The following is a 14,119-nucleotide window of genomic DNA, read 5'->3' on the forward strand; positions in this document are numbered from 1 at the left end:
CATATACTGGGCAAAGAGAATACACTCAACTGACAGCTGCAAACACTTAGTGGGATGTCAAGAACAAAGACAGACAGGAAAAAACACCATCCAGCCCAATTTGGCTATAATGAGCCTACACAACAATGGCTTCCAATACTTTCAATAAGAAGTCAGTCATGACCCAATTGTGTTTGTCAGAGGTCGACTCTCTGTGTTGGTGTGTAACCACAGCAACAAGCCCATAGACAAATGGGTTCCTCATTACAAGTTGAGCTCGATATCACAACTTTGACACAAGGAAATTAAATACATAGAAACGACTCAAACATCTGTTGAAGTCATTTTTGTAAGAAGAAAAAAAGCAACTGCATAAAGTAAGAAATCATGAAGGTGAGATGTGTCCCTTCTGATCGCCCCTTTTCCACTTGTGAAAAACCCACTAACACCCACTAACATCTGGATTTGGTCTGCAATGGAAACAAATTCAATCAGCAGTCGCTCCCGGGTCAAATGTCTCTGCAGTAAACACGGTTTTTAATCTGCACTGATGGAAACGTGACACCCAGGTGAATGCGCTATTTTGGCAAGACAGCAGGTGAGAGAGTGAATCAGTTGTGACATAATGCACCGGGCGTTGGAGTGTAAAAAAACATTTTGTATACTTAATATTCTTTTTCATCTTTCATATCATGTGGAACAGGGATTTTTTTTCTTTTTCTTCATATCCTGCAAGATGCAACACTGGCAAGACAGCCAAGTGAGAGAGTCTCAGCTTCTAGCATGCTTGTGATGTCGAACATGATGCACTGGGGGGGAATCTGAACCCAAATTGAAGAAACCCTAGATACCCGCAAAGTTTGGTGTAAGGGAGTTAATATAGACCTGAAAGCAGAGCAGCAGGAGGAGGAGGAGGCAGCAGATGGGATGAGGTGTTCTGAACAACTAATCACAGGTGCCTGAGGGTCAGAGCAATTCTCATTCAGTATGCTTCTAAACAGCAAAAAAAAAAAAACACAACTAAACTTTCCCTTCGGGGGTCTCTGAGGGTCTGTGGCTCTTTGACCCATCTGCTCATCACCACAGCACCGGCAAAAAATGAGCGTGGGATGTTTTACTTCTTATTAACACTGAACACGGAGCCTTGTGCCGGCGCTGGTTGTGTTAGCACGCATTAAGGCACAGGAGCGTGAGGTGAGCAAGCAGTGAAGAGGAGCTTCACAAAAAAAGAAAAGACCAGACGAGTCCCAAGAGGCTGGGAGATGGGCTGAATGACAATTGACTGGCTGTCAACACTCATCTGCATTCGCATATCTTTCTGGCCCGACACGTTTAGCTGGCAGACAGCCACGGCCTTGACATATGAAGATGTAGCCGCACAGCTCCTGCTCTGAGCTTTGCTTTGGAATAGCTCTGCTCTCATGCAGTATTTACTCGTGTTTCCCCCTAATTGACTCATTGTCAGGGATTGTTATTGTCTGCACTAAGAGACGGCAGAAACCCTCGTAATGGACTCTGATTTAAAGGACAGCTGTGGCTGGGATTGGAGCGCTGGCTTCGATGTGCCCTTCACCAATCACCAACCGCTCAGTTGATATGGTGCAGCCCTGGAAGCAACTGAAACCGCCATCACCACTCAGATGCCACGGCCAAGTACAGAGCCAAGTATAGAGCGCTGCAGGATAGGGTTACACTTTCATCACACCTATTTAAACTCATGCCCGCATTTCACAGCCGGACTCAGCACAGCATGTAAATCATGTAAGCACAGAGAGGTCGTGACCCTGCGGCTCAAGTCAAATTTATCATAACAGAACGGCTACTTTAGAGCTACTTAAAGAGACTAAACAGAGCTAAAAACAGACGACTGTTGAACTAACGCCAAATGAATACTGATGATCTGTGTCTGCAGGATGTTTACACAGGCATCTGTTTCTAACAAGTTCACCATATCAACTTATGTTATGTTCAACACTTGTTTTTTTATGTTATGAAAGTAGAAAATATAATAATCATAGAAAACTCAAACAGATTTTTTGAAGTGTGAAAGAGTGGACAGTGTTATTGTGAATGAAAGAGGTAAAATGCCCTTCATTAGCATCATAAATTGAAGGGAAAATGATTTCCTCCTGCCTGTGCGGAAAGGCAGCATAAGACCTCTTAATCAGAGTCATTCAAGCAAAGAGTCAATAAAACATTGCAATTATGCTCGCTCTTTTAAAATATGAGATGGTCTAATTGACTGTGTGCATTTGAGTAGAACATCAGAATTCCCTCCAGCAAGTTTATCACTGATAAGCGGCACGTTGCATAATCATGAGCCTGAACTCCTGCATTGTAGAATGATGTATTCTTCCTGAGCGGCTGGATGAGTGAGCGCTGTTGTTTTTAAGACTTGGATTGTGCCTCATGCTCACCTTTGTGTGCAGTTTTCATTTATTTCTCTCAAGTGTCTCTTCGAGTCTGGTAATGTTGATCAGAGGCTCGACAGCAGCTCCATAATAACATCTTCATAATGCCCGTGCCGCTCGCTGGTGGAGGGCTCGCAGTGAGAAGCTGGGGATAATAGTGTGGTGCAGCACATCAAACAGAGGCTGGTCAAAAAGCAAAGCACTCAATATCTCATAGGAGTGAATTTAATGGCCACTGGTTGCTCTGGACTCTTGACCCTCTCCAAGAGGCTCCATGTTAGTCACTCTCCAGTGCTTTCCAATTGAAAGCCAGCCAGACTGGTGGTGGATGAGATTTCAACAGTCTACTCAAAGCCTGGATGACTGGACCACTATCAGCTGCTCATTCTACGAAAGTTATAATGAAAACCATAGAAAATTAGGGCAACGTATTTAAAAAAATCTTAAATTTAGAGAAAATTAATGGAAAAATACATTCACTATACAATAAAGCAGCAAGTAGAACCTGTGCTCCGCTCATTCTGGATACAGATTCTTCATTACCAATCGCACTGTAACCTAAGAAATGACAAAAACGCCTTGAATATCACACAGGTGATACCAACTCCACAAAAGTGGCAATTTCCTCCAAGTATGTGTCGTTGTTTTTCCAGAAAAGACCATTTCTCCCATATTGTTTTCAAAGTCCTGACACTAGTGATATTTTGGTGCTGACACAAAATTATTTTGTCATTTGTGAAACCCTTTACTTACATATCACTTAATAAGATGCTCCCCCTTCTTAATTTTAAAGCAGACAGACTGACCTTCTGATATCCACCCTCTAAAATGACATAATATAATGATCCTATCCTCAACATTTCTCATTGTTTCATATGAATGCCTAACTTTAGGAAAAAATGTATGGGTAATATTGCTACTTTAACTGTAATGATAATTATGAACAAAATTAAGCAGAGAACCACAAAACATTGGATGTCAGGACATACTGACATTTCAGTGTCGGGGATCTAGCTGACACTGCCTGATAGCAGCCAACCACACAAATTTAATATGGGTTTATATACAAGGCGTCTTGTTTAACATAATGAATATCTAATCAAGCATGAGCACAGGAAAACAATTTCAGCAAAGTAATTGAATGCAGAATTTGTTTATACGTGACAGATAATATCGCTGCAATCTTGGCACAGGAGAGCTCCACCTCAACATTAAACCTCTGAATAAGAGTGTAGTCGCCGCTTTGTAGCCTTATAACGCTGCTCACCACTAAGGATTGCATCGCAAAGTTAGTTCTTGTTCCTTATTCCTTGCAACAAATAAAATCTGCTATTCTTTGTAAACATTAATTTCATTAACATTTATCGTTCTAATCCCATAAAGAAGACGGTCCAAAGAGGGCTCTCTTCTTATTGCTGCAGGTCATCAACTGCCTGTTATTCCTGCAAATCTACTGAGCCCAGGTTCAATATTCATAATGTACTGCTATCCTCTGCTGCCATCTAGTGTTCAAAACAATGTTGCATCCTTGTGTTTGAATATATGCATACACAACAGAATAGAGTTTGGAAGGAATTTTATTCCTGAATATACAGCGATGACAGTTTTATATATTAGGAAAACAAAGAACGGGATTTTTCAAACTTGACGATCAATCAAGAGACAGAAACCACATGTAGCAAAGAACAGAGTCATGGCAGCTTTACAATCACAATTTATGTGCCAAATAACAAAAGTAACCACATCACACACACACATATGCAGAGACTCATCAGCCATTGACTAAATATGCCACTGTCCTCGATACAATCAAGTAGCACTTGTTTTCTATTGGTTCACATATAAAATATTTTACAAAAAAAGCTTTGGTGGACAATGTTTACACACTTGTGCATATATAAAAGGCATGGAAAATGTTTAAATATTACTAGAGCTAAATATAAAAAGGTATAGACTATTGCACAACAGCCAGGAGAAGATATAGAGGAAGGGAGTGATCATTGAAGCAGCGGTCAGCTGTGTTCAGGGTTTTCTGCGCCTGTGAGAGAGAACAGGGTATTATGAGAAACTCTACTATGTGTTGTAAAGGAAAACTAATGTATCTGTATAAGCAAAGACTTACTTGGTGATTCCCTGGTGCTCCAAACCTGGACCCATGTTGGATCCAGCCCTCATCTCCATCCCCACAGCACACTGAACAGAAAAGACAAATTGGTCAGACCTGGGAGGATTATAGACAGGATCCTCCTACATCAAATAGCAGTTTCTCATGGTTTGTTCAATTCTAAATGTTAGAAACACTTAGTATTACATTTTATTAAATTGTGTAAAAATATTCTACGTATCTGGATGTGTTTTAGGGCTGGACACATTTATCCTTCTAAATTATGCAAAATTGAATTCATCTCATTAATCCAGCTTTCGAAACCAGGACACAAATGCAATAGAAGCTAATGGAGATTTATCAATATTATCCTTTTACCCTTGTCTCCACATCAGTCCAAGCTCCATCTGATCCATTGCCATCGCCTGAAGTGCCTTCTGAAGATTTCCTCTTGCGTCTACAGGGACAAACAGTGATAAAGATGTTAAGCATTTTTCTGTAACATCTGGTGAATCAACAGCTATTAATCTGCAGTGAGCATCTACCCAGGGCCTCCAGCAAGCTCCTGTTTCAGAGTCTCGATGTCAGTGAACTGGACACTTTGTCCTCCTCCCCTGGTTTTAAGCACATCACCCTAAAAACAAAACAAAAAATAACATGCATGTTATATGGTGTTTACTCTGTCAGTTGATAAAAATGACATGAGGTGAGTGAGACAGGTTAAGCGCAGTATGTAACATTTGTCTAAAACAGTATAGATTGCAGCCAATGAATAGCTGCATATTTTGAAAAACCAAAGAAAACAATTTTATCCACTTTAAAAAGACAATCTGCAAAATATTGTAACCAATATTTAGGAGGGACTTCACATGCATGATAAAGACTGGGGACATCATCTCCATGTCCCAGAACCAGGAAAATCAATGGCAAAATGGATGGAGATTGTTGCAGTAATAAAGATTGGTTTAGTGTAAAAAACATCAGCTGATCGTACAACTAGTTTTCCTTATCATTTGCTAGTTCCCTCAAAAGAAAACAACTAGAATGACCATGATGCTTGACTGAGTAAAAATAATCAAATAGCAATTAGCAGGCGGATAATGTTCTGTGAAAAGCTTACCTTAATCAGTTTGGTCCTGATCTCGCCATCAGAGGCGATCTCCTGATGCGTTAACACGTATCTGTCGCACTTGGACAGGGCCTTCTCACTGGGTGTAGACACTTGAATAGCATTGGGGATGACGGGCTGCAGAACTGTCCCGAGGTCCAGGCTGGATGCAGGTTTATGATCGACCCACTTCTCCCCACCAGCAGAGTGGGAGCGACGGTGCATTGGGCGCACTGGCGTCGTTGTCTATTCAGATCAACAGGTGAACCAACATTAGAGGGGGCAGGGGGGGGGGGGGGGAAATCATGCATCTTGATCCAATGATTTCATAAAAGCTAACAAAAATGTCATGAAACTGGTAAAAGACTGACAAAACTGAGAAACCGTGTAAAATGTTCCACTTGATAATGAGAAAAATCTGCATAATACTAAAAAACGTGATGAGAGAAACCAGCTATCATTCTACAACTTCATGCTGCTGCCTGTGGCCAAATCACTGACCCTGTAGTTTCTCAGCATTAGGTCTATATCAAGCGTAGTGGGTGGGGAGTGGACTTCTTCCACCTCCCTAGCCCAACACAGAGCTCTCCTCTTGGCCCGGCTCACTGGAGGGGCAGCTGGAGACTGTGTTCTTGTGGGCGTACTAGGTGAAGAGTGACCCTGCCTGCCGTCCAGAGAGGAGAAGCTGCTAGTCACCAACAAAGGGCTACTGTTTCTGGGGAGGGGAGAGGTTGGTCTTGGGTCCATCTCTGACTCTTCAAATCTAGTGGCAGTGAAATGCTGAGGCCGCTGCACTGGGCTGACATGAGGAGAATCAACTGGGAAATGGGGAACCAAATAGCAAGACTGCACAAAGGCAAAGGGTTAGTTAGATTGAGTTAGTAATGGAGACACAGAAACCACATGAAGATTACATGTTACCATAAATGGTAGTAAAGTGCACTGCATTCATTCTACCAATGTGAGGCACTGAGGATTATGTGGCATTTTGGTTGCGACTGAAAGTTATTTTCAAAGCTCAACTAGTGTACTTATGACATTGTATTTTCTTCAAGTCAAAACATTTTTTCCTTAAACTGAGTATTTTTGTGACATGCAGCTGTTATTGGGTTAGGATTAGTAATGTTCGGTGTTGTGTATTAGTGCACACAGAAATATTTAAAACTATAGCTAACATGTCATTCAACTATGAATAATACGGAGCGCATCAGTCAAACCAACTTACAGGGATAGGTGAAGGTGAGGCCGATCTCTTTGGACGCTCGTCTCTGGAAGGGCGCTGAGGATGAGGCTGTGTCTGACGAGGTGGAGGATCAGGACGACCTGGAGTCTTGCCCTCTGTCACTATGGCCTTGAGCTGCTTGAGCTTTTCGTCTTTCACCCACAGCTTGTTCTGCATCTCCATCTGCTTCGCATTGACGCGTCTCTCCTGCACAGTCAGAGTCATAAAATACATACATGACGACTGGGAAAGAAAAGACAAAAAACCCAAAAGCCTGTAAACAACAGAGTGCTTGATCTGTGTTGTTAAAGGACCAACTCACACATTCTTTCTCCCATTTATGCTGAGTGTCTGAGACGACACCATGAAGGCGCTGCTCCATGCGTCGCTTCTCATTCAGCTCCCTCTGCAGCCTCTGCTCCCTGGTTTCAAGCTCCTGCTGCAGTGAGCGCTTGTCGACCTCATAGGTCTTAGTTGTTTTCTGCAGGATGTCAAACTGGAACAGAAGCATGTCGGACATGTGAGAAACTATTATAAATAAGCAAGCACCGAGGTTTAAATGTTGGTTTCTCACCTTGTGTTCTAGCAACTTGTTTTTCTTTTCCAAGCGTTCGATCTCTGCCTTGTTGGATTGGACGACTTTGTCCTTCTCCATCAGTCTGCCATTTAGTTCATGAATAAAGGTGTCTTTGGAAATGAGGTTGCTGTCCATGTTCTGAAGCGTAGACTTCATCATAATGGCTAGAACAATGTAGAGACAAAATGTGAGTTACGATAACAAATCAAACTATGAGTAAACCTGAACCATCAAAGCCACAAGTTGAGTTAGAATGAGGAGACACCTGCTTTGTTGTACTCCTCAATCATCATCTGCCTGATCCTGTGTCTGTTCTGCAGAGCTTCAATCAGCCTGGGCAGGGTGATTTCATCATGAGGGTCGGTCACCTCAGAGGAGGGCAGAGGTGGGAGACTGGACACCAGGTGGTTTAGAGCAGAGGACAAATCTGCAGAAGTCAACACAATCCATAGTTAAATTATTTTCAAATATCCCCAAGCTTAATTAAATACAATAAACAGCATTCTGTTAATTACGACTGCAATTAGAGAACTACATTAAATGTGAATTCATACAAGCTGCAGGTGCATGCATAAACGTCCATAATGAGGTTGTGAACATGAATCAAGGAAAGAGTGTAATGTCACTTATTCAGCTGAATAATGTTAAAGTAAATCAAACAAGTCAAAAAGACCTCACGCTGATTCTGTTTGAGATAATGTGATTAAAGCCACAAATATTCATGGGCTATGGTTTGACGTGTGCTGTGTTTATTTGAGATATGGTTTTCATCAGCTCAATCTGACAATGCACTTAGATGTTTTCTGAGTGTAAATATTACCAGGCTCATCTTTGAACACAAGAGTCTCATAAATAACCAGTCTTGTTTCGCATTTGACTTAGGACCATTAAGACCATTACCTCTTTCTATCGGGCCACCGCGCTCTTCCAGTTTGCGAGAGAGCTCATCCTTGAAGGCCTGGTTTCTGTTACGCCTGCCCGGAGTGAAGCCCCAGATGGGCTTGTCTGCTGGCCGAGCCACCTCCACCTCCTGCGTCATCTCTGCAAACCGCATCACCAGCTGCACAAGCAGAGCATTTGTGTGTCAGGCAAAATTTCTTTAAAAGAGTAAATGAGACAGTAAAATGTGAGATGAGCCTACCAGGGTTTCCTCGTAGTCGTCAGCCTTGGGATTAACATTAACCACCATCCTGACTTTTCCCTCTCCATCAAAGTAGTTCTTGAACAGATGGGTTACTTTAGAGTCTCTGTAAGGGACCATCTGTAAGATAAAACTTGTATTACCTAGATGGTCCATCAGTGAATAAAATGAGTGTTCAGCTTCAGTGTGACAACTCGTACCCTGTTTGTGCCACACATCTGGTTCTCCCGAAGTATTTCAATGCAGGTTCGCAGATTCAGCAGAGACTGATTGATGTTTCCTGCAAGTGGAGGTTGTTAAATCTCACATGACCTCTCAGCTAATATTAAAACCAAATATTTCAGGGATAGTTCACCCAAAAAGGAAAATTCACTCATTATCCACTCACCACTTTGGCGATGGTAGTGTAAATGACACCGTTTCAAGACGAATTTGAATGTTGGGGCTTACAAAGTGTTCTCCATTTACATTTATTTATATTCGATATGGCTGCAATGCTGTTTACACCTGAAACTCCTAAACTGTTTTGTGGACTCCAACACGTAGATAATGAGTGAATTATCCCTTTAATGTTCAGCTGAACAAACCTGCTTCACGGATACGGGTGCCTTCCGCCCCTGTCCTTCCAGTGCGCTCACTTCCTGCCAAGTCCACCAGGCACAGCTGACTGACAGTCACCTGGTTCTTATCCTGACAAATAGAATAATTTTAAATTCTTAGACTATCACCAGTGCTTATAGTTTATATAAAATATTCAAACAGAGCTGCACTCAACTGTAAAAAAAGAAGATCAGTTTCAATTTGAACTCACCTGGAGGATGTTGTCACCATCTGCATCCAGAGGAGCCTGAGCCAGTTTAATGATGAACACACTGTGGGAGCGGCTGGACTCTCTGTTCAGCCGGGTGTTCGCCACCTTTCTCTTCTTCTGACCTGTAAAAACATGGTAAAGGCAAAATGTCAACCATATTTGCGGCTTTTCTGCAGAGTTCACCAAGTAAAAAATGCATGACACTAAGAAATTCATACACAACGTATTTGAGATCCGATCACTCAGACCACAGTAAGGTGGTCTGGGACACATTCTTTAAACTGTGTAAACGCACATGTGCCATGGGTCTCACTGAGAGAATGTACTCAACAGTCTTCCTCTGACCCACTAGAGCTTCATAATGAACTGAAAATATTGGTCCACTTCTCTTATGGCCAATACATTGATTTGTTTGTGGCCTCCACCACAATATCCAATCTGACCACTTAATATTAATTTTCTATTTTGGGACCATTAGAAATGAATAAACTTATTTGTAGAACTGTGCACAGAGGATTGTTTCAATCTAATGTCAGGTGTGAAGTGATGTACTCAGCGCTGTCCACTTGTGATTGGATCTCTCCAGTCGGATATGAATATGAGGTGTGAACAGGTCCTTTCATAATGTATAGAATGCACAATGTGTTGATCACATAATGCATCTTCATATACAATTCAACTACTTTACTTTTTTAGGCTGTTGCTCAGAGAGAAGATTAACTGAAGTCATTTCCTGGTCAGAACCGACCCGGAGGCCAGAAATACCAGGTCAGTCACATCTACGGTCATCAGTGCAGTGTTTCCCTTCTTCCCTTAAATCTGACCCAGTTCATGTCTAAATGCAGACGTTACCTCTCCAGAACACTTGAAACGTCTCCTCAGCAGACTTGACTTCCACTTCCATACATCCAGCCACGTACATGTTGTGGTTCTGATCCTCTCTGAGGATTCTAGACTGAGGTGGTCTACAGTGAGAAAATATATGCGTTAGTCATTGAAAACACAAAACTGCGTCTTTCATGCAGTAGATTTGGGGGAATGGGGGCTACTATAGCTTGGGCCAGCCAGAGGAAGTAATCAGACAGTTCAAATCATGAAGCGACATTAGAAGCAACAGACAGCAGGTTTAAAGACATTCAGGGGCTTTGCCATAACAAGACTATGAGCAGCAGCAGTGGGGGGGGGTATTCTGATGATTTTTAGAAATTAAGAAATGCTCATCAACACTGGAGACATGACCTGGTATAACGAGCAGCTCTGTGACTCAACGTTCGGTTAGGGCCAATAATATTATTAATAATATTTATACTTTTTGACACTGACTGAATGTGTCAGTTCTATGCCAGACATCTGGCATTAAATGAGAAAATATTTTTTTAAGCCAATCACAAATTTCTTAAGCTAAGGTGACATCTTTGAATAACTTGTTCGTCCATCAACATCCAAAATCTTAAATATAATCACTTTACAGTTACAAAAGAAAAAGAACGATCCTCATCATGAATTGACTTGATCCAAAGAATATTTGGCATTCTGCCTAAATATACTTAGGTATACATTTAGTTAAATTGGCCTGACATTGCCTGGATTTCAGTTTCACAAATGATACATAAATCGAATTAAGTTACCTAGATAAAGGATTTGTTATTGTTATCGACACTGGTTGTCAGAATTTGAATTAAAAAAAAGTTATTCAAACCATACAATGCCCTATGTTTCAGGAATTTCTTAGTTTTAAACTGTGTTTTGTTTGGTTCTTCGACTACAAGGAATAATCAAAACCACACAAAACATATCTGTATGTTTGTCTCCAGTGTTGACAACATTTCCTTTACACTCTATTTGTGTGTTATAGGGAAAGTTAATCTAAATCAGGCTTCTACTCTGATATTTGAGTGTTCACTGGTCACATACATGAACTCAGTGTTCTGGCGCACAGGTGTGCCTCCACCATTCCACCTGGTAAAAAGAAAAGATAACAATTGCATCGTCCTGCTACTCTTAAAGAATCTCCTCTCAAAACCTAAAACCTGACAGTTCTTAACAGTTAAAACATGACACTGACTTCATATACAGAATTCTGAATTATATTCTGTCCAGTTTACACTGTCTGAACTCACTTTGGCTTGATAACATCATCCTGAGTTTCCTCAAGAAGATCGTAGATGTAGTTGTTGTAGATCTCTATGTAGGAGACGAAGACACTGTAGCTGCTGTCCTCGTCCACACCATCGGTTTTATAAGCCTCCTCCGGCTTAATCATGTCAGCAATCTCAGGTTCAACTTTTTGTCTGAAATGAAAATTGTGAATTATATGTTACATGTCATACTATAATGAGAAACATGTCTTATGGCAGTTCACTGCTGTTTTCCAGACAACAGACTTACCTGGAGGAAGTTGTTTTAGGAGCAGGCAAGTTGTTTTCCCGTCTTTGGCGCTCCAACAAAGCATCAACTTCATTCTGGATCTCCATTCCATTTTTATCATCAGTCTTAAAAACCTGAATTAACAGGAGGAATTAGATAAATACATGTACAGATTTAGTCAAATTATGATGCTTAAAAAGATGGATTAACACGTTCTTGAGTACTTCTCTCTTACATATCGTTTTGTCTGGTACGGGCTTATACTGTTGAAGATCATGTCGAGTGAGCGGGGTAGAAGTCCCCCCTGGCCTGGAGAGCCAGTCATGGTAAAAGTCTTCCCGCTTCCTGTCACGCCATAAGTGAAGAGCAGTCCTGCAACAATCAATCAAAAAAATCAGCTCCCCATTATAGTCTACAAGCTAAACAATTCTTGAGCAAATCAGGCAGAGGGCTGCAGCAGTGGTCTCTGAAAACGTATTCTTATGTGCTGCCTGATCACATAGGCATCAAATGTGTTTTTACTTTTACTGAAAGGCAGAGTGAAAAACTGGCCATGATGGAAGATGGAGAGACATATAAGACTTGGACGACAGCTCAGATTTCTCAATGATGATCCAACGTGCAGTGAATGTCAGATTATCAGTTTCAGGAATGTTCAGACAATGGTTGGACACAGACCAAAACAAAAGAGGTGTGGTGGTAACAGTGTTCCAAACTCTAAATGCCAATCTGAAGAGCTGATCAGTATAAAAACAGCTTTTCTGTTGCTTTTAAAATAAGATCAGTGTGCCTTTGTTCTTACCATTTTTTCCATGGATGAGGTCGTCAACAAGAGGTTTGGCCACATGCTCAAACAGTTCCATCTGAGATATTGAAACTCCAAAGACTTTTTTGAAGGAATACTGTGTCTGGAAAATCAAAGGAGATGGAGTTGTATAATTCATTAAAGACTGCAAACAAAACTGCTTGTACTTGTAAGAAATGGGGAACGAAAAACGTCTCCAGGTACATGGTATCATTACCTCTTTGTACTCTCCATTGCGGTTTGTTTTGAAGCCTTCGGGCGCGTGCAGCTGGATGGTGGAGCTGCTGATCACATCGATACAGCACTCCTCATCCTCCACACCCAGAGGACGGACACGACAGTACACCTGAGGAAGAAGTTCTGTTAAATGTACTCCAGGGGAACCCAGTGATTTTTTCCATCATTGCAACTTTTGGATAATTAAGATACAATCATTAACAAGCTTTACCTTAAAACTACAACTTTCAAAACACTCACTTATCATCTCACAAGTATAATTTAAGCATCAGTTTGCATTGTAAGTTCATTTTTAAACATCTCATTGACACTCACACCAACTGGGTCTTTCTGGCTGCTGGGAGGGTTTCTCGGAGGCCTGCGGGGGGTTCTCCCCTTCCTGAAATCAAAATATCACATTTATTAACGGTTGAGTTTTTGACTGATGGAAGTTCAAAGAAAGCAATTTGAAGACCTCTACATAGGAAGTGGGAGGCTTTCAACTATTTCTATGCTAATATTGACTTTCATAAACTAAACAAATGATAACAATGAAGAGATCTATTTATTCATTACTAAAGTAAAGTAACCATTAAGACATGGTTAGTTTTTTGAAAGATCGTCTTATGTTTTCATTTATTATTTTGAGTATTTTAATACATAAATACTCCCTTCCAGTAATATACCCAGTGACGAGAACCACACTATTGTTGGAACACATGGATTCTACATGTAAAGCTATGAGTTACACACAGAAACCATCATCTCTGTCTGCAGCAGACACGATACACATTCAGTTTAACATTCATTCATTCATTCATATAGACATTTAAAAGAAAGTTAGAATGCTTCTTGGGGACTTTGAACAAAAGCTTTCGGGGTCTTTAATACCCAGAGATCGGCTGTTGGTGTTAGCATTTTTCGAAGCCACTAGCTAAGCGGCCAGTTAGCCCCCGGCTAACGATACGAGCTAAGCTAGGTAACTTGTTTGTATTGTCTGTATAAGCTCGTAAACAGTGAATAAAACACTCGAGTCACTAACGAGTTCGTGTGTGAACATGTTTCTGAAAAGACATATTAGAAACAGGGAAGGTTTACTCACGCTTGTCTGTTCATCGTGATCCGGTGCTTGTTATGATTTTCTACCGGTTCTGTTGCTAAAGGTTTAAAATTTCCCTCCGCCTCAAATCAAGGGACCTTTTCAAAACGAGCCGGCAGTAGCCAATCAGATGCCACTACGCCAAATACGTATTTCCGCTTCCGTTTCACTTCCGACCCTTCTACGGAAATTACAAAGATGACGGATGTGTCTACAGATAAAGTGAAACATATTTTTTTGAATTGATGTTCGGTTTATTTTCGAAGTTGCCTCCAAGTC

The 14,119-nt window shown here is 41.1% G+C and overlaps 1 protein-coding gene and 1 non-coding gene across 2 annotated transcripts; both read right to left on the reverse strand.

Moving 5' to 3' along the window:
- Positions 1 to 4,299: 4,299 nt before the first annotated feature.
- On the reverse strand, positions 4,300 to 13,898 carry kif23 (kinesin family member 23). The gene is made up of 24 exons (XM_061076884.1): positions 13,844 to 13,898; positions 13,078 to 13,141; positions 12,743 to 12,871; positions 12,523 to 12,628; positions 11,956 to 12,092; positions 11,742 to 11,854; positions 11,474 to 11,644; positions 11,268 to 11,312; positions 10,206 to 10,318; positions 9,354 to 9,475; positions 9,130 to 9,232; positions 8,743 to 8,822; positions 8,543 to 8,662; positions 8,302 to 8,461; positions 7,667 to 7,828; positions 7,399 to 7,565; positions 7,147 to 7,320; positions 6,828 to 7,031; positions 6,104 to 6,448; positions 5,615 to 5,848; positions 5,040 to 5,128; positions 4,873 to 4,951; positions 4,513 to 4,583; positions 4,300 to 4,428 (listed from the first exon to the last, which is right to left on the reverse strand). The coding sequence occupies exons 1-24, from the start codon at positions 13,855 to 13,857 to the stop codon at positions 4,413 to 4,415; spliced, it is 3,018 nt and encodes a 1,005-aa protein (XP_060932867.1). The 5' UTR covers positions 13,858 to 13,898; the 3' UTR covers positions 4,300 to 4,412.
- On the reverse strand, positions 10,054 to 10,150 carry LOC133009926 (Z30 small nucleolar RNA). Its single transcript, XR_009680624.1, has one exon. It is a non-coding gene; the product is annotated as a Z30 small nucleolar RNA (small nucleolar RNA).
- Positions 13,899 to 14,119: the final 221 nt, after the last annotated feature.

Source organism: Limanda limanda, chromosome 8 (assembly GCF_963576545.1).
Source record: "Limanda limanda chromosome 8, fLimLim1.1, whole genome shotgun sequence".
NCBI classification, from domain to species: domain Eukaryota; kingdom Metazoa; phylum Chordata; class Actinopteri; order Pleuronectiformes; family Pleuronectidae; genus Limanda; species Limanda limanda.

What these genes read in the sequence shown, in the direction of transcription:
- kif23 (XM_061076884.1), bottom strand. An exon ending in GCCAGAAAGACCCAGTTGGT is followed by an intron (nt 12,872 to 13,077) that starts GTGAGTGTCAAT and finishes CTTCTTCCTCAG; the next exon opens with GTGTACTGTCGTGTCCGTCC. An exon ending in CACCCGTATCCGTGAAGCAG is followed by an intron (nt 8,823 to 9,129) that starts GTTTGTTCAGCT and finishes CTCCACTTGCAG; the next exon opens with GAAACATCAATCAGTCTCTG.